The sequence below is a fragment of the Akebia trifoliata genome, chromosome 8, assembly GCF_017979445.1.
Source record: "Akebia trifoliata isolate Shusen 1 chromosome 8, ASM1797944v1, whole genome shotgun sequence".
NCBI lineage: Eukaryota > Viridiplantae > Streptophyta > Magnoliopsida > Ranunculales > Lardizabalaceae > Akebia > Akebia trifoliata.
The window spans coordinates 36,943,230-36,963,430 of NC_141382.1; the positions used below are offsets into that span (position 1 = coordinate 36,943,230).

At 35.5% G+C, this 20,201-nt stretch overlaps 1 protein-coding gene across 3 annotated transcripts; it reads right to left on the minus strand.

Annotated features, from left to right (window-relative positions):
• Positions 1–1,282: 1,282 nt before the first annotated feature.
• LOC147396653 (protein NRT1/ PTR FAMILY 4.2-like) lies at positions 1,283–19,977 on the minus strand. 3 transcript variants are annotated; one of them, XM_086451672.1, is made up of 6 exons: positions 19,788–19,977; positions 18,531–18,630; positions 4,056–4,273; positions 3,076–3,480; positions 2,457–2,549; positions 1,283–2,128 (listed from the first exon to the last, which is right to left on the minus strand). In XM_086451672.1, exons 1-6 carry the CDS (start codon positions 19,788–19,790, stop codon positions 1,388–1,390), a joined length of 1,560 nt encoding a protein of 519 aa, XP_086307798.1. In that variant the 5' UTR covers positions 19,791–19,977; the 3' UTR covers positions 1,283–1,387. The 3 variants fall into 3 exon arrangements, with proteins under 3 accessions (XP_086307798.1, XP_086307799.1, XP_086307800.1); XM_086451673.1 differs by having other exon boundaries at positions 18,531–18,633; positions 19,788–19,976; XM_086451674.1 differs by lacking the exons at positions 18,531–18,630; positions 19,788–19,977 and adding an exon at positions 10,444–10,695.
• Between the last annotated feature and the right edge of the window lie 224 nt (positions 19,978–20,201).

The following is a 20,201-nucleotide window of genomic DNA, read 5'->3' on the forward strand; positions in this document are numbered from 1 at the left end:
TTGGGAAGGGCATTCTTGAGTTTTCACAAAGGGGGAGTTGACCCTCCAATTAGATAATGCATTGGGTATTGAAGGCTTATGGGAGATCAACATGTGTCATCTTTTGAGGGGGGTGAGAGAATGGGCTTAGAATGGATTTGGTATTGGGCTTAGAGAATGGACTTCGTCTTGGGCTTAGGTTGGGCTAGAAAATGGATTTAGGTTATAGGTTTAGAATGGCATTGGGTTTTGGGCTTAGGTTGGGCTAGGTAATGGATTTGGGTTATTGGGTTTAGGACTTAGGTTGGGCTAGGTAATGGATTTGATTTTGGGTTTGGGATATGGACTTTATTTATGGACTTGGGATAGGGTATGAGTGATGGATATGAGTTTAAAGTGGATTAGGGACAAGGTATGGGCATGCAATGATATGAGATGCAAAAGTATGCATGTATGCATGAATAATGATGCCAAGTGGCAATGCGGGTCCATTGAGAAGCTTAAGTCTAACTCGGAATCAATTCGAGGAAATTTGGATTTTTCTAACGGGTTCGTGCAAATTGGGGTGTTTACAGTCCTATCAAGCTAACATGCAAAATTTAAGGATTATTTATCAAAAAATCCTTTCACGAGGGTCCTCTATGTAATTTTTCCTACTTATTTTGTTGTAATTAGATAGTCTACTCTACCCTGAAGTAAGAATTGTGTACTTACCTTTCTACTTTTACAGTAGTTTCAATTTTTTGAATTGACTCGACTCAACTCGGTGAAAATTTGTGTCAAAGTTGAATTTTCTGAGTTTTAAAACCATGGTTAACATATTGTGTACTCAAATCCAAGGATGGGTTGGTTGAAGATCTAAATGTATGCTTCTTTGTGTAAAACCAATGTGGATAAATTTGTTGGGTTTCAAGCAACTATCATAATAAGTAGTAAAAAAGTCTTAAAGGATGTGCATCAAATTTGTGTCAGGTTCATTTCGATTGGGCTTACTCCTACTTGATTATTTCTGTTCACATGGATTGTTCATAGGCCTTGGGGAGAATTGGAGAGTTATTACGGCCATTCAAACACAATTTTACATACAAAAGTTATTATTGTTCTCAATACCCCACCCTTGCGAAATATTTCAAGGACCTAAAAAGTACTTCCGAAACATTATTTCCAGAAACTATCATTGAGCAATGGAGATTCTTATAAAAGTGATTCCACAGAAGTACTTCTATTGAAAGTAGAGCTGTGCCAATGAAACCTGAATAATCACTAAACCTGGCTTAGTTATGTTTTAGCTTATTTGAAGTAATTGGGTCAGACATTCACAAGGTTTGACATAAGCTTCTTGTCTGAGAAAATGTAACACAGTACAAACATAACCAAAGTGCAATTCTCAAAGTCGATTTTCCCATGTCTAGTATCGCTTAGCCCAATACATATAGTTAAGCAAATTGAGAAAACTAAGAACACAGAGAAGTGTGTAAAATAGGTCCAACCGGTTGTGATTCAAATCGTTTCCACCCAACCACTCATGCCCGAACCGTCGACTCACTGCATTAGTGATTGAGACCAGTACAGAGCTAAGGAAGTACCCCATGGAAGTTGAACACCACGACAATGAGGTACACATGCTCCTCATTCTATCAGGAGCCTCGGAGTAGAAAAAGTCCAGCATTCCCCCAAGTGTAAGCATGTCTGACACACCAAGTAGAAAGTATTGCCACCCCAACCAAAAGACAGATAGCGTAATGTGATTCTTTGCAGCTCCACGCCTCTTAACTTCCACTACTGCGGCAATGGCCATTGATCCAGATGCCAAAGCAAGTCCCAAGCCTATACGTCGGAGAGGTTGGAACATGTTACTCTTCTCCGAGGGCTTCTTGGCAAACACAGATGCCAAATGCTCGTATAGGGGGATAGAGAGAAGCATGATTATGAGTGGAATAACCACCAGTGATGGAGTTGGTACTTCGAAATTATGGGAAAGCTTTCTGTTCATGGTCACTCCTTGATGCACCGTGAAGGTTTGTAGTTGGGCCAAACAGCAGTTCATCATTATTGTGCTTGCGAATATGGGAAGGAGGCCAAGGAAGGTCTTGGTTTCTTCAACTTGGGCTGATATAGCTAAATTATTGATCGTCGCTTTATCAAGAAACCCACAAATAAGAATGCCTCCCCATCACCACCACCACCAACAACAATAACAATAATAATAACAATGACAGGGTCCCAAGATAAGGTGCCGCCCCACGAAACAACAGATACAAAGGATCAATCTAACACAAGTCATCGGATGACCTGCTCTGATACCATGCATGAAGGGAAATGCATTCTATAGATAACTTAATGGTTCCATAGATACACCTTAGTATTGCATCTCATGCACATTATTACAACGGATCACATGTCATCCATATCAATCTATAATAAAAATAATAAATATTGAAGAATAAGAGGAGGAAGAAGAAATAAAATGAGACTTGCCTAAACTTTGTGTAGGATCTCCGATCAGGTCCATTCTGATTCGTTATCTCCGGGGGTGGTTCGCTCCAGTTCTTAATTGTATAAATAATTACCTTAACAACAATGAAAGAAAACGAATCATCTCTAAGATCAGTTAAGTTAATTTTAACTGTTTAACTTCTCTTTCATCATCATCATTGAAGCCTTATCCCAAAAATTTGGTGTCATATGAACAGATCTTATTCCTCCATTACTACATTCTTTTGGCTATCTCTTGGTGGGTCTCAATTGAAAAATCAAAACAGTTCGATTATTATAACCATCAGATCACATCTAATGGCTAGAAATCACCAATCAGATTGATTTTTGGTGTGTAGGTCTAATGAAGCAAATGCCAAGCATTTGTGGGGTGGTTCATTAGGTCCGGGTTTCATTGAGGCAGCATCGTCCCTTTTACCGTGCAATCAAAAGCATTTAATTATACAATATCTGTCATTAAGGTCTATCTGATAGCCAGCCCATCAGTTGAATTAATCAAATAGATGAATTTAAGAACTCTTATGCTCGATAAGTATAGTTCATAACATTTGGAAGAACATCAATCACAAATATTAATTAATAGTGGATTAGAAAGTTTACCTTAAAAATCCTGGTTAAAGGACTTCTACCGGGAAGTTTGTTTCTGTAAAATGGGAATCCAATAGCAAAAATACCAAGTGCCAAACTCAAGACCACATCAGAGATTCCAAAACTCCATTTCCAACCTTTGTTATCTTCAACCCAAACCATTATTGTCGCTGCTAAAAAGCCACCTGTGCAAAGGCAAAAGAAGTACCAGTTGAAGAAGCTGGATATGAGTCGCTTGTTTCTATGGTCAAGTTGGTCAGCACCATGAGCCGGTAAGGAGGCCTTCACCCCACCAACACCAGCGGCCATGGCATAAAGACCCATGTAGAGAAAAGCCTCTTGTGTATGAGAAGGCTTATTTCCTATAGTTGGATGAAACCGAGAGGCGAATGCTTGGATTGTAAGCATGATTAGTCCCTGTTGAGCATATAATGTCACATTAGACACACCAAAGGTTTAACATAGACAAGAAGATATAACATGCTTATGTCCTAATTGACTCAGCATTATGATTCCATGCAATAGACCCCATGCCCCAGCACAGGAGTCATGCCTAAGTAGAAGTCCTCGTTGCAAGATATTATCATCTCTATTTTGGGTCTTTTGTTCTTTTGGTGCAAGGTGTTTCAAGGAGTTTTGGGGAGTTCTTTGAAGATTTTGAACGGAGATGGGGTTGGTTCCGTAATATTTCTGTCTTAGGATCTTTTTGGTCTGTTTGGTTTTTCGTATTGCTCTATCGGGTTGGTCTCCTCAACTGCCCTTCATTTTCTGTTTTAATAAATTCTCTTTATTTATCGAAAAAAGGGAAAGGGGTTAGATTTAAGGTGGGAAACGAAGTTCAGGTTTGGGAGAGAGAGAGAGATTCCATATTTGTTTTCTTTTTCATGCAATAATTAATTCTATTATCCTTTTCATTTTCCATTAATGATACACTCAAAATATCACAAATGAAAGCTGAGTAAGTGAAAAAATGAGTAGTGAGATAGCCTTACCAGTAGCTCTAGTGTACAAAAGAGGATAAAGGTCCAGAACCTTGTCAAGAAAGAATCACTAATAAAACCACCGAGCAAAGTGAGTAAAAAAGCTGTTCCCATAAAATTCGTGACCATGTTTGAAGCTTCAGCGCTCTCGTAATGCATCGAAGACCGGAAGTAAGTCACAAAGTTTACGGCATTTGATATGAACACCATGTTTTCCAGTATCTCCACAACTACATGAAGAAGACATAACAATGTGAGAAGAAGTAAAGCAAATATAAAACTTCCTCATTAGAAACAGATTGATTTAAATTTTTTTTACTTTAACTCAACTACAAGACTGATAAAACTCCTAAAACATATTTGGAAAAAATAAAAAGAAAGAAAGAAATCATTGGCGCCTTAAGGTCACCACTTTTTGCACTATAGAAGTCTTTTGGATTTTATTTTGTGCAGATATATTTTTCAAGTACAAAAATAGATTAGCTGAGCATAAATGTATAACCCCATTTTCCTTAACATCAGAATTATAATTGTGACCAGACAACTTGAGGTGAAAGCTTCAAACAGTTATATGTGAACCAGAGAATAGGAAAATAGAGCACACTATATATAGAGGAAAATAGAAGAATAGAAGTTGTGAATAAAAAGGCTGTACGTAGGCAACTAATTAAGACTAAGAGTGAAGATTTCGGAGCTGAAATCCAAGCTTTTAAAGCTTTAAATGAGACCCCCCCCCCCCCCCCCCCCAAAAAAAAAAAAAAAAAAATAGAATCATGCACTCAATTTCCGTCATCCCTAAACAATCCTTGAGAGAATTCTTTAAAATGTTCCAATCTTAGGTTTATAAGTTAGCTGAAACCATTCTCAAGATTCAGATGGTGGATGTTTTCTTTCACACAGTTAATCTGCCTACAAAGGATTATCCATCAGCAAATGTCAAATGCTGGACGAATTTTGTAGAAAGGTGGCTCAATTGTATAGCTCCTATACATCACACCCATAATACATAACTTGGTACTATGACTGATAAGAAGAATGTTGAACATCTTGAAGAAATGCGTACTGAACTTTGTACAGAGAATACTAAGAGATCCAAGAACTTGGCTAGAACAAATGGGTGACAGTTGACCTTTGGTACTTGTGGGGGATTTTTCAGATCTCCCACTCATCGAGATCCGCACTACAATTAATGCGTCTTTCAAGTCTTCTTCTTCGATGATCTTCTAAGTTTCCAATTGTCTTCTCCTATGAATCTTTATTTTCCAGATCTCTTCTTTGTTCGCCTTAATTTGAAAAGACACTTGTGTAGTGCCGGCCAAGGGAGTTTCCGACGATCAAGTTAGTGCTTGATATAAGTTGCAGAGTAAGAAGAAGAAAATAAGAGCAATAAAATTATGTGTGGCTTGTGCCGTAGGTTTGAGTGAGAGAGGCCTCCCTATTTACAAAGTGGGCTTTTTAATAAGGGTAGTAAACTCAGTTATAACCACTTACCCATGTTCTCTAACATTTATGGTAATAAAAGCCCATGATGTTTTGATGATAATGAAGACTCACTTCTCATGATTCTTATAACCTACGTGAGGAGTGATTTTAAATATGTAATTTCTCCAACTCGGTGACAGTTCAGTTCCTCAAGTTGACTCAGTCGAGTTATGTGTCTACAACTCTTTCGGGCACCATGTGTGTTTACCTTGGCGGTAGAGCATATTGTAATGACCTTTACTACTTGGGTAGCTTTACACAATTCCCTTAGTGTATCAATCTCCTCAGAGTAATTCTCAAAAGTAAGAGGAGGAGGAGTAGTAGTAGCAGTAGTAGTATGAATCACTAAGTAAGAGCAGGAGAAGGACAAGAAGCAGTAGCATAAGCTATTGAGCAGGAACAGGAGAAGGAGAATAAGTAATAATAACATCAGCTACTAAACAGGAGTAGGAAAAGAAGGAGCAACAGTAGTTGCAACTGACAAAACTTGGTTGAATCACTTTAGTGTTTGAGAGAAGGGTTGGATGACGTAGCAAGGGGTCGGCTCCTTAAGGAGGTTGAACCTCCTTCGGATGAAATAGCAAGGGGTCGGTTCCTTGAAGAGGCCAAACCTCCTTTGGATGAATATGTCGGCTCCTTGAAGATGTTGAACCTTCTGTGGATGAAATAACAAGGGGGTCGACTCCTAGAGAAGGCTTGTAATGACTTGCTAAGTCATTACGTATATCAAGGAACATTATTCAATTATTCTAAATGGTCAATGATTAAATGTCCAACTTGTGGTAGGAACTTTTTAAGGTAAACGAAATTCACCATTAAGATCAAAAGTATTAAGAAACATAGTTTAAACTGCAAGCACACTTAAGTCCATACTCAAACAGAAAACCTAGGAAAAACTCAAACTACATGCAATCAAAAGATTGAAAAAGGAGATTTTTATGTAAAAGTTTTGGAATAAACGGAGCACACCATTAGAACCGTCTTGAAACATTATTGAAAATTGACTATAAGTACGCAAAAATCAGATCTAAATCAGTTGAAGTTGGATCAATAGAAAAATTATTGGTTTGTAAAACCAAGTGATCTCATAATTTGTGTAAAGGATGTGATTCACCAGCTGTGTTGAGTCACAAAGCATGAGTAACTAGTGAGGTGTTAGAATCTTAACACCTCAACTTAAGTGGGATCCATGTGATGTGGGATATTCAATAATAAACACAATATAATATAAAACTTAAAACAAATAGAAAAAAAATAGAATTTCTATTTCTGCTTCTTATCAAACCCAACATCTTCATTCTCATGTTTTTTTTTTAACTTTATTAGAAAACCTGCAACTTCAATTTAGCTCAACTTAGAGCTAGTTTTGGGAGTTGGGGTAAGAGAAGAAACAACACCTAAGGTCAAGAGCTTCGAGAACCACCATACAATTTCTTGTTTATGTGAAACCAAACCACCATCTCAAGCTTACAACAGTTGTTGGAGAAGTAACAACCTTAGCACACTTTATTATAAAATCCCCGGAGACTTCAAAGAGGTAGGAACTTACCATTTCTCACAAATAATTATTGATTTTAGAAAAAAAAAAAATGTTTAGTTAAAAATGTTTGTGTTTAGTATTTTCTGTTAATTTTAATTTCAGAAAATTCATAAATGTTTAGTTAAGAGTTATGCTGAAATTGATGGTGACTTTGAATCAATATGTGGTTTCTTTAATGTTATACAAGATTTTATAAAAACTTGTAGATGTTTTGGAATGATGGGAGTGGTTTCTGTTTTAATAAAGAATGATTTCAGTTTGAAGTAATTTTGTTTTAAATTTGGTAATATTAAAGAGGTTATGGGCTGTTGCTATTTTTTTTAATTGTTATTTCAGTCTTAAATACATTGAATCAACTAAACATTTTTTCTATATCTGTTTCAAACACATTGAACCAGTTGAAACTTGTTTTTATTTCTGTTTTAAGACTCATTGAACACATTGAACCAACTAAACTTACATATCTTTGAATGATACATAATTTAGTGACACAAACACATTGGATCGATTAAACTTGGAAAAATAATAAGCACATAACTATAATATTTTGAAAACCATATGAAGAAAAACTGAGTTGGGTTTCTAATAACAGTTCAAAAAGTAATGATTCAAATGAAACATGTTTTGGTTGAATGATGGATAGTGAGAAAGAATGTTCTCCACTGTTTGGGTATGTGATAAGTGACTCCAATGGTTTTAATGTTGTTGGCGATGCCACGTTAGTCATCTTTTTGAAGGGGAAATTGAATGCATTTGGCTATGCCATGTAAGTTGTGTTGTGAGCTATTGGATGTTCATCACACATGCTTGTTTGTATTTATTTTAAAGATAAAAAAATATTATAAAGTAAATAATATTATTTATGTGATTCAATAAAAGGTTGGAGAATGCCTTTAAGAGTAACTTGTAGTTATGTATTCTGGAAGCGACTAGTTACTTTGGGGTAACACTTGAGATATCTAATTTCCCTGGTGGTATGGGACACCTTGGAGAACAGTATCACTCATGAGACTCGGGAAATTCCCTTCTATTTTCACGAAAAACTTGTATGTAAAGATGGTCTTTGTATAGAGTAGAGATTGTTCAGGGTTCACATTGTATTCTAGATTGGCTTAGACACGGGGAGGTTCTCCTGGACTTGTTAGTGATCACTTTTAAGTTTCCAGACATCAAACAAATGACCAACGTATTTGACCATTGTTTAAGGATCTTTGTCAACTGTCAACCTGAACCAGATAAATAGTTACCCAAGTGTGGTTTGATCAACTAGCCACAAAATCAGGAAATAATAGTGGGTTCCACACTGGTTAAGTATTGCAACAATCGGATACTTTGACTGAGGTGTATTTCAGTCGTGTACCTTGATTCTTTTATCGACTACACTGTCATGTTTGTATTATGTATTTTTTTTATGTGATAGAATTGAATCTTGCTTATTTAAATTGTTGTTCAAAATGATTAATTGATGTCTTATCAAGCTTAGTAAGATTTCAATTACTAGATAATTATTGTTGAATAATTTGCATATTTTAAAGTTCAAAATAATTAACAGTGTATGCTATAATTATATGTTTGAAAGATAAGCTTCTACTAGGTAACTTTGTTACTCAACAAACCTACACCTAATAATCGCAGGAGACTCAGATACATTTGTTGACCCAGCTAGGCATGTTGAAGTAGAAGAGGTTGAGGAGGTTTATGATCATCCTTTCTGTTTGTGTTGAAAGGGTAGGTAGATATATCTTTTTGTGTATGTTAGAGTCTGTGGATCTTAAGTCTTGAGAGTATCGGAGAGCTCTTGTATATACTGACACGATGTGTCACTGCTTCTCCATATGTATATATTGAGTTTGAAAGATATGTTAATGATTGTATGGTGGTTTTATTATTCCGCTATCAATTATAATGGTTATATAGTTGATCATATGTTGATAATATCATTGATCAGAATTGTTAGTGTATTATTATATTTTATCATTTTTAAATGTAGGGAAGTCTCATTCTTCAAAAACTAACATTGGATCATGGGGATTCATGTTAGAAGTTCGAGGCGTGACAAGGCCAAACCTCCTCAGGATGAAAATAGCAAGGGGTTGGCTCCTTGGGGAGGCCAAACTTCCTTTGGGTGAAAATAGTAAGGGGCTGGCTCCTTGAGAAAGCCGAACCTCCTTAAGATGCAAATAGTAAGTGGTCGGCTCCTTGAAAAGGCTGAACCTCATTCGGATGAATATAGCAAAGGGTGAACTCCTTGAGGAGGCCAAACCACTTTGAGGGAGTAAGAGAGGGGGTGGGTCGACCAAATAAGCCGATCCACTACATTTTCAAGCCTGTTTGTGTGCCTACCCAGGACATTGAAAGGGCGGCTGAGATCAAGGGGTCAAAGTGAAGTCATCTTGTGCGCTGGATGGAATGGTAGGGGGAGTTGCGAGTTTAGTCTCACATCAACTGGATAGATGTTAGGAGCCTGGGCTACAAAGGCAAACTTGATTGTATCATGTGCAACATGTTTTAAAGTTGTGCAGGCTTCGGCCCAAAGTAGACAACATTGTCTATTGTGGGCTTGAAGCGTTACAGAAACAAAGGTGAATGGTGGTAGATCACCAAAATCTCTCCTTCAACTAAAATAACAGCTCAGACTAGCGCCTCGGCCAATACCACTATGCATTCAAGCTACCTATGCACATGATCCACCCTCATAAAGCAATACCTTAGGGAACTCATTTCTCCTATTGATAAACTCGAAATAGAGAAATCAAAAGAAATGTGCATGAAATTGAGGCATCATAATCACTAAATTCCGACTAATCTAAAATGAAAAGCAAATAACTAAATAAATTTCAGCAACATAGACCATACAATAATATTCTCTTTAAACTGAGGTTATAAAAGAACCCCAAAATCTCTTTAATCACCTACAATTTTCCTTAAAACATCTACTACAGTTGCTTGCATGATACCAACTTTCACATACTCATTCTCCAATTTGGAAAGAACCTAAACCTAGAACCCTAACAAATTTTACAATTTACATCTAATGAATTTCAGCATAACAGACCATACTTACTAATTCTATTCTCTTTAAACTGAGGTTATAAATGAAACCCAAAATATCTTTAATCAGCTACAACATCCCTTAAAACATCTACTATAGAGCTTGCACTTGCATGATATCAACTTCCACCTACACATTCTCCAATTTGGAAAGAAACCCAAATCCCGACCCCAAACAACTTTTACTACATCTAACAAAATTTTAGCATAATAGACCACTTTCACCAATGATACTCTCTTTAAACTGAGGTTATGATTCATAAATGAAACCTAAAATCCCTTTTATTTAGAACATCTACCTATTACACCAAAACTCAGAAATATTACCTTATTGGAGGCTTGAGGTTGCCCTTTTATTGGCCACCACCTCTTTCCCAGAACGCCCATTCTCCTTAGCCTTTGTAGCAGGGTATGTAGTTCTTGCTGGGTCTATAGGTCAAGCTCGGGAGCCAAAGTTGTGTTGATGGCAATGACCTTGGCCTTCATGGACACTTGACCCTCTGAGGGTTTTGGGAGAAAAACAAGGGTTTTAGGTTGAGGTTGAAGACGAGGGTATTTAAGGTCATCCTGTTTAGTCTTTCAGAGAGGACTACGGTCTCAAATATGAGGGCTGCTATTGGCACCCCAGCTTATACTTATTACATCCCACTTAAAAATAAATAAAATATGGTGTATCTCCATTTCATGGGATGAATACGACGAAATTCCAATTTCAGTATACTGTTCATTATAATTCTCAAAACATGCCTTTACAATGAATTTGTCACTTGTATAATCTATGAATTCATTGATAAAATGTCAGCAATCTCACTGGTAATTTATCAATGAATTCGTTGATTATAAAAGTGACGAATTCATTGAAAAAATCATGTTTTGGGAATTAAACTGAATAGGTATCGAAATTGGAATTTTGACATAAGTTGCACATGTTTTGAAAAAAATCCTAAGAAAATAAGTAAATGGTTGAGCATAAGTAAAAGTTGGGGTGCCAATGGAAGCTCTCTCATTTTTTTGTTAGATTTCTATTTTTTGGATTTAAGATTTTATATGAGCCCAATCGTAATTGTAAATAACTATGATGAAATTGTTTGAACGACTTTTATAATGTTTTGCAATGTTGAGATAATAATTTGAGCCAAACCTTTGTAATGTTTGAATGATGTGTTTTAATATTTAATTGGAGTGTGATAAATAATTTAAGAAATTGGAGTGTAACAAATAAAAGTTAGGGTGCCAATAGTAGCTCCCCCTCAAATATTCACCAATAGAATGGTTTAGGGATTTAGGTCATTAGAGTAAGCCTATGAGGTAGCCCTAATAGGGCTGCAACTCAGGCAAGTTGGGTCGGGTTGGGAATAAATGCAAGCCCACTTCATACTTGACAAATACTCGTCCACACCCTCTACCCAATCCGACCTCGGGCATGAATCACTCAACTCAAGCCTAACCTAAGTCAGGTTGGTTCATTCATCATTAATATTAAATAATTTAGTAATGATAATAGTTTATATAAATTCAAAGGGGTTGCTCAATGGCAATTTTGGATCCAATAAGTAGTAAGAGTTTGTAGGTTGTGAGTTCAATACCCAATATGAATAATGTTTCCTTGGGGTTAGCCGTGAGAGCACACCCTCATTACCTGATGTGTGTGATGTGTGGGCGTTGCACATGCCCAAGAAAGGGACCCATATGCCTTGTCACAGGCCTTGGCTTTTCCTACCCCCCTAGTTGAATGTAAGTTCTGATACCCCCATCATTACAAAAAAATAGTTTATATAAATATAAGTGGTATGTAAAGGAATATAAAATTTATAATTATTTATCTTACAAATGTGTTATAAAGTTTGAACACATGAAATTATAAGTAAATTTAGAGAAGAAGATGATTATAATTAACTAAAATAATCACATTTGTCTAGTGGTAATTTCAATTTCTATTAAGGTAAATATTTAAAGTTGAAATATAATCATTATATCGTAGTATATATATATATTTTTGATAACCAGGTATCCGTATAGACAGTGGACCAAGCCCGATTTGGGCTTTGCCCAATCCATAGACTATAAGTCTTATCCAATGACTAGTCCCGTGCAACACCTGCACATCACATACACTAGGTAAGTGAGGGCACGCCTTCGCAGGTGGTCCTTGTGGAATTAATACTCATACTGGGTGTACACACCCCATTTTTGCCTAGACCGAGCTCGAGAGCACTAAAAACCTTCCATATTAGGGAGATTACCGCATATCTTTCGACGAAATAAGAACGAAAAAAAATCAACCCAATCAAGAACAATCGTCATGTGGAAAATTGTTGCGAATTGAATACTGTAAGCAAAATGGAGCCAAGTCAACTCACCACGAGTCAAATGCAAGCTGTGGAACACGTTTCTAAAACAAAAACTCAAAAAATCCGTAAGTGAAGGTCCGGATGAGCCGAAGAGAAGACAAGCTTTAGATGGAAGAAAAACGAGTCAAAATAACTCAAAATTCGGGTTAAAAAGTAAAAAAATCATTCTGGTATAGAAGTGACCAACGACCAAGCAAAAAAATGTGGCCTGGGCATACCTCACCTTTGGTCGATTTTTTTTTTTTTTTTGAAGTTTTCTTGACACAGGTACACACAACTCAAGAAGGAAAATTACTCTGAAGAACCAAAACGCACAAAAAATAGAATTTCAAGAGCGAAAAACTCATAAAGATGAATCGAGTAGTATCTTACCTATCGAAAACATGGCATAATAATGAGCTTGAGTTCATTCGAAGGACAAGCGTTCAAACCCAAACCCACTAAAGGTGTGGCATAGTGATGAGAGCTTGAGGTCCATCAAAAGGCGTGCATTCAAAACCCAAGTCACTTTTTCGAAAGTAAGATTTAAGTAAAATTCTCTTTACTTCATAATCGTATTTGCGTGTGCAAACATCGAAAATGCTTAAGTCAAATCTAGTCTTGGAAAGTTTTATAAAATCCAACTGTAAAGTTAACCTCTACCAAAATGAACACATATTAAAATTCTTACTTTCAAAATTATTTATTTTATCAAATAGTTTCAAGAGTCCTATATAGTGCCTTGAAACTTGTTATTTTCGAAAGATTTGAGAGTTATATATCAAGCCAAGAAGCCTAAAATATTAGGTTTAATCTGAGTTTACTAAAGTAAGATGTGAACAAGCAAGCAAGCTCAAGTCTAGTCAGACAAAAATGAGTTTAAGTCTACGTCTTTGTGATTCGTTACATGCAACTCTCACAAAGAGGGGCAGTTATAAACACCCCATTTTAGCTAAGACCAAGCCTGAAAGCACCAAAAGCCTTCCAAGAGGGATTTAACTCAAGTCAATTTACAAATGATTCCAAGAACCACATGTTGAGCCAACAGACAACAAATATTTTTATGATTTTGGCCTAGTATGGAGGTAACTAACGACAATGCTTATTTTTTAGCTGGCCAAAGGTTACCAATGGGTAGAATAAACTTTTACCTTGTATGGTGGTAACCAACGGCCAGACTTATTTTTTAGCCTGACCAAAGGTTAGCAATGGCCAGGAGAAATGTTTAGTCTGTATGGAAGTGATCAATACCCAGAAAGAAATTTTGCATTGGCCATTGGTCACTTAAGGCCAATACTGTTAGGAGGCTCATGTGCATTCAAATTTGTTGAGGGTTAATTACCCTTTAAACCTCATTTTGATTGTTTTTTTCTCAAGAAAATCATCTTATTTTACCTTTTTACCCATAGTTTAATTTCTTAATAAACCCACCACCAAGGTTTTCTTGTAAATTCTTATTGTTTTCTAACAATGACTCTTAGTCAATTTGGTCCCCAAATTAGTGTAATTACTACTCTAACCTCAAGTTGTTAGAATCTAATCTAGGTAGTTTATATTTATACCCCCTAAGTCTATCCTCAATCCTAGGAGAGTCAATGTAATTAGACCAAGTTCTAGAGGTGTTGACAATTTTGCCCAACCCATAAAAATGCTCTAGAACTTGTGAGTAAAGACTAGATTAATCCTAGGTTGTTAGAGAGTTAGTTGTGCTAGATGACCTTAATACCTAATGCCCCCATATTTACGTGCCACCAGCCTAATTCTTTAGGATTTAATTCAAAGCCAAAGACCTAAGACCTTTCCACCCTCTTTAAAGAATTATCTAGAAACTAAGATTTTTTACAATCCTACCCTCTTGATCATCATGATTGGTGAGACCTTAGGTGAGTGAAAGACTCTTAAGTCCAATGAGAGTAGAGGTCATTTGGATTTTCTATAGAGGTTTTATTGCAAATATTGAGAACTCCATGATTTGGGACAAGTTTATCCTTAAGGGTCTCTAAAACTCTTATAAATAAAATCTCTATTTAAGGTAAAATGAGGAGGAAAAGAAGAATTCAAATTTCTGTCCAAATTTCTCTTCAAATGGAGGGGGGGGGGGGAGCTCAAGAAGCCAAAATTCTATCCAAAACTCTTCTCTAAGCTCTTTAGCCTACCTAAACTCTATCTAAATCCATTATCAAACCTCCAAAAAGCTTAAATCAAGAAGAAGAAGGGTTGAACCCTCCATTCTCTCCTTTTAAACCTCCCCTTCCTACCTATTCCCTTCATTACTTTAAGCAAGCTTGTTTCCTTATTTCATTTGTAATCATGTAAATCCTTGTTTGCATTAGTAAGGCTAAGAGGTAAAGAGTAAACCTCTTAGAGGTAATCTCTTCCTATAACTCCTCAATAAACTCTTTGAGAGCACTAGATTAGGCTTTTTTCCTTTCTTGATTTATGTTTATGCAATTTAAATTCATAATGTAGATGTTTTACTTTCCTTACTTTACTTGCAATATAAGTTTTCTAGTTTTTCTTGACGATAGAGCTAAAGAGTAAACCCTTTTTAAAGGTGATATTCTTTTGATAAATCCATTACATGTATACACTTTGCACACACTTACTTCTAAAATGATTACAAGTAAGAGTGTAGGTCCCTATGGACCTATATTCAATCTTTATAACCAACAAAAACAGTCCAAAATGGACACATGGCATGTATAAGGTCCTTAGTCTTTTCATGGTGGTGTCTAACTTATGGATACCTCTTAAAGGCTAAACCAACAAGAAAATGCTCCAAAGTGAGCACATAACCTCTAAAAAGAGCTTTAGATCTAAAATGATGAAATCCTCATGGATTTTCACCAAAGTCCTAGGCTCATAAAAAATTTCAACAAGCTTTATATCTATTTTAGCTTGTTCATTGTCTCATTTTGTTTATTTCCTAAAATTCTTCTATTTTCTAAAGCTAGACTATAGTTGTTGATTCCTTAAGTTTTTTCATAATTTCTTAGCTTTTTTTTAAATCAAGTTTTTTCACCTATGGTCATATATTAGTAACCATTTTAGGATGGGTGAGACAAGGTACCTAACACCTTCCTTATCCCTTAACTGAACCTTCTTATCATAGATTTCTAAGTAGATCATTTCCCTTATTTTTTGGATATGTGAGTTACTACAAGCCAAAAATCAGATTTCAAAAATATTTTCTTATAGTGTCCATCCACACTTTAATTGAATGGTGGTGACTCCTAAACCCATATAGATGAGTTCATACCTTTCCAAAGGTTTCGAAACTTGCGTATCGACACTGGGTATTGAACTCAAGATCTACATGCATTAACTACTTATTAGTCCAAAATTGTCATTGAGCCCTTACATAAACAAAAACATTAATAACAAAATAATTTATTATTTATTGAAAACAACTACATAATTGATTATATAAAAAAAAATATTATAACCATATTAAGTTTGGATTAAGGCACATATATATCCAATGCATATGCCCAAACCTAACCCAATTTTTCAATCATTTTTTTTTCTTTTAGCTCAAATACAAGACCAAAACCAAGCCAATTGTACTCATGACTGACCCAAGGGTTCAACCCAATGGGTTTGGGTTTGGCCTACTCAAATTGTAGCCCTAGCCCTTAATGAATAACATAAAAAAAGCAATGACTTGGGAGAAAAAGATTGACTTGGGTTTGGTTTCGAATATACCTAGAATTAAAAACTAAATGAGTCATCAATTATGATTATTATTGATTTTGGTTCTAGATTGAAAATTATTGGAATCTAAACTAACTCTACAAATGCTTATTATCCATTGGAAACTAGATCAAAAACTTGAAAAGATAAATAATTATTTTTTAATAAAAGAAATTAACATGTAATTATTCACATGATATTTGATACTAATGGATTCTTCAAACAAATCAAACTTTTGAAAAGAGAGTTTTAGAAAATCAAGATATGGAGTCTTTGTTTGTAGAATCAAGATTGGGAAGGACTGGAAAATATAATTGAAGTGAAGCCCTTTCCTTACTAACATAGTAAGATTTTAAAGCCTTACTAGGGGTCATTTGGCTCAAATGGATTACCAAATCAGCAATCCAACACCATATCCCTCTAAGTTTCATAAAAAACTGAGATAAAAAAGCCTTAAAAAAAATAATTTCTTTTGTTTTTCAAAGTTATTTTTAAAGCCTTACTAGGGATCATGTTTTTAGATGCCAAAAGGTGAGTCCAAGGACCTTAGTAAGGCTAGTCAGACTCATAATCAAATGCTAGTTAAAGTGAACGAAAAAGACCAAAGGCTTCACACTCTCGTGGTTGCCAACTAGGTTTGATAGTGAAGTCTTTGGGTGATGATACCATAGACTTGGATTCAATTTTGACCAGCATTGAGTATTTGATCTCAATAAAAAAATGTTAAATGATGAAAAAGAAACGAAAAATAAAATAAAATAGAATAATGCTAAAGTGACCTCAAGCTGTAACCTCATATAGCACTTCATGACGAGAAATGGATAGGAACCATAAATGCTTTTTCACTCGTATCTTGATGAAGAGCATTTATGGTTCCTATGCACTTTCAGGTCATGAAGTGCGATATGAGGTTCCAACTTGAGGTCACTCCAGCACGACTCTAAAAAGTTCTCCACTCTTTATATTCTACACTTACATGTATCCACCTCATTAATTAATATTTAATCTATATAATAAGAATAATTGTGGACCCCATTCTTTTTGTCCCCCAGATATAGAGGGGATGGAATTTAATCTCGCTATGAATAGGATAACTTTTAACTTTATTATCTTTCATATTCTCTTCTTTTTCAAGAATGCCCTTCCAACTGTATTGTCTTTGCTATTCTACCTCTCATTCTAAGAATATTCCTCCAACATTATTGTCTTTCCTCTTCCATCCCTTTTCCAACAATGCCCCCTCAGCTTTACTTCTTTCCTCTCCTACTCCCTTAATCCCAAAAGAGATGCTCGTGCCTAGCAAACTCTAGTATCCTTATGAATGAGTTACAAGTAAAACAAAATCCAATATCAAGTCTCAATCAATTACTCAAAGGAGATCCCATTATTAATGGTCCCTAAGATGATTCCTCATAATTGAATTAAGAATAAAAAGAGGAACAGGTCCATGATGATAGACCCAAATGATATCGACTAATAGATTTTGGATATATCAAGTAACTAGATACCATACCCTTATAAGGATTGAACGGTGGCCTTAGTAGACGCACGTGAACTAGAAAATATGCTCTTTCAATTTGTCATAAACTAATCTAAATGAACAAATAAAACGAATTACATACCTTTATGAATTGGGCATGTTCTAGAGTGGTGAACCACGAATTATAATCCAAACAAACCCACTAATATAGGTTCACTTGAACCTACATGGTTATGAGCAAATGACTGATTGTTTGTGAGCCCCTAAAGAGGAGGTTTGTGCCTTAGAACAGCCTTAAAACTCTATTGGGCCCAAGTTGGTTAAGCCCAAGCTAGACCTTAACAAGCTCGAGCCACAACATGAAAAAAGTCTACATTTGACAGACCAAGGCATTAATTAATGAAGGATAGAGAAATTTGGTGGCTCTATGCCATCGAATCGGGGAACATAAAAAATTTCAACGGCCATGGGCCGTCAAAGTTTGATTTCTAAAATTTGTGGGCTTTGGCCTGTAGAATTTTCTTGTCAAAATTTTCAGTTTTCACATAGTGACTCTAAGTAATTTTTGGACTTGCAGAAAATTATTAAATTCTAGCATATCCTTTGAAGTTGTTTGAAGCTTTTTTTTGCTGATTTTCATCACAACAGGATTCAATATTCTCCATCTTAGTTGAGAAATTGTTAAAAATGAGGGTGAACTTTAGTTATTTTTGTTAAAAAATCATACATCTAACCCGACCCGGATTTAATGGATTGGAAAATTTTGACTCCGACTCTACATTTGTGGGTTTGAAGATAAAAGTCCAATATCTTATTTTTGGGGCGGGTCAAGTGGTTTAATGATCCATAAGGCCCAATTGACAGCCCTAAGCACAAGTGTTGTCTAGCAAAAGAAGAGAGAGAGAGAGTACCACAAGTAATGACAGCACCCTTGATTCCACCATGCTTAGTTGATTGTGCCCTTCTCCCTCTCCAATCAACAAACTCAATGCCATCCACAACTTCATCTGCCTACTTTTGAAAAAATATAAATAAATTAATAATGGCACCCTTAACCAATCTTTCAAAATCTAAAACTAAAGTAACATATATCTTACATATTTGATCAAATATCAACAAAACTGATTTGAAAGACCTTAAAATTCCTAGTTGTACTCCAAAAGACCTTTAATAGGTCCTTAGGTATGAACTTAGGGTTTGGATTTCCGTAGAATATTTGAGACTCTACTGTGTTTCAAATTTTGACCACAGTCTTCTCTTATAGACAAATGAAATATGATTAAAAAAAAAAAAATTCTGTCATCTTCTAGATCTTCAACTTCTATGGTAAATTACTTTCAATTCATTCAACTCTATCTCCAATCCATTGTGTCAAAATCCTCTCAATGGTTTGTAGAAAATCTTTGATTTTTTTTTTTTTGTATTCAAAATTGCACTTTCTTCTACTTCTCGAAAATCCTATCTTGTAGGTATTAATTGAAGTAGATAGAATCTTAAGAGGTTGAAGATGAGGGAAATTTTATTTTATTTTATTTTATTTTAAATCAAAGATGTTGAAGATAGGCTACTTGTTGAAGCTGAGGGCATTTAGGTAATTTTCTATTAAACTATTTGAGAAGACCGAGGTCAAGGAGTTGCATGTCCTCAGTTCGAAATCAAGAAGACAAGAGGGAGTCTGGGTTCAAAATCGATCTGCCTTCACTTTCTATTGGCCTATTTGAGAAGACCAAGGTCAAGGAGTTGCATTTCCTCATTTAGAAATCAAGGTGTCTGGGTTCAAAAGCTGCCATCACCTACTAATAATTACTTTTATTTTTTGTTTTTTATGGGTAAGCTAGGCTTGATCCCACGACCTCAAAGTTGGTTTGAGTTATATATGGTTCGAAGCCCAAACAACCTTCACCTACTAATTACTAACCAATATCTTTCTCGCTTATCAAAAGAAGAAGAAAAATTCTATTGAAACAAGAGCTTCTTCCTAAGGCAGAGGCCCTGGCTTCTCTGGTTGAAATCCATAGCCATTTATAAATGATAAAGACACACCACCAACAAGCAATCACAATTCACAAGAAATATAGTAGATTTGAATTAAATGAAACAAAAAAAAAACTACAGAAAATAGAATAAAAAGAATTAGAAGAGCTAAAATATATTTTAAAAAAAATTACCATGAAGAACACAAGAAAGTGTAAGCCGAGGGAATTGAGCTCAGTTTAAATTCAAGTTCATGAGCAGAGAAGGTGGAAGTAATGGGGGTTTTGATTATAAAAGATGGTGCTGGGGTGGCAGTAGTAATTAAATGGAAAGATAAGAAGGAATTAAAGGGAGAAGATAAAACAGAGATAAAATTTTCAAACTTTCCTTGTTAGTTGATGAAACAAGTTGAAAAAGTAACTGAAACGAAATACTGACTTCAGAGTTGGTGAGATACACGTAATCCATGCAATTAATACCATTTTATGAACTACCAAATATGGAAACCTGAAACGAAGAAAATAGCCCATTGAAATGGGTAATTTGAACATAAAACCCTCCATGGGTTGGTAAATATTTGAAATACCCATTTCTTTTATAACTGATTA

What these genes read in the sequence shown, in the direction of transcription:
- LOC147396653 (XM_086451672.1), bottom strand. An exon ending in GGGTGCTGTCATTACTTGTG is followed by an intron (nt 4,274 to 18,530) that starts GTACTCTCTCTC and finishes TTCTTCATGTAG; the next exon opens with TTGTGGAGATACTGGAAAAC. An exon ending in TTTGTACACTAGAGCTACTG is followed by an intron (nt 3,481 to 4,055) that starts GTAAGGCTATCT and finishes TATGCTCAACAG; the next exon opens with GGACTAATCATGCTTACAAT.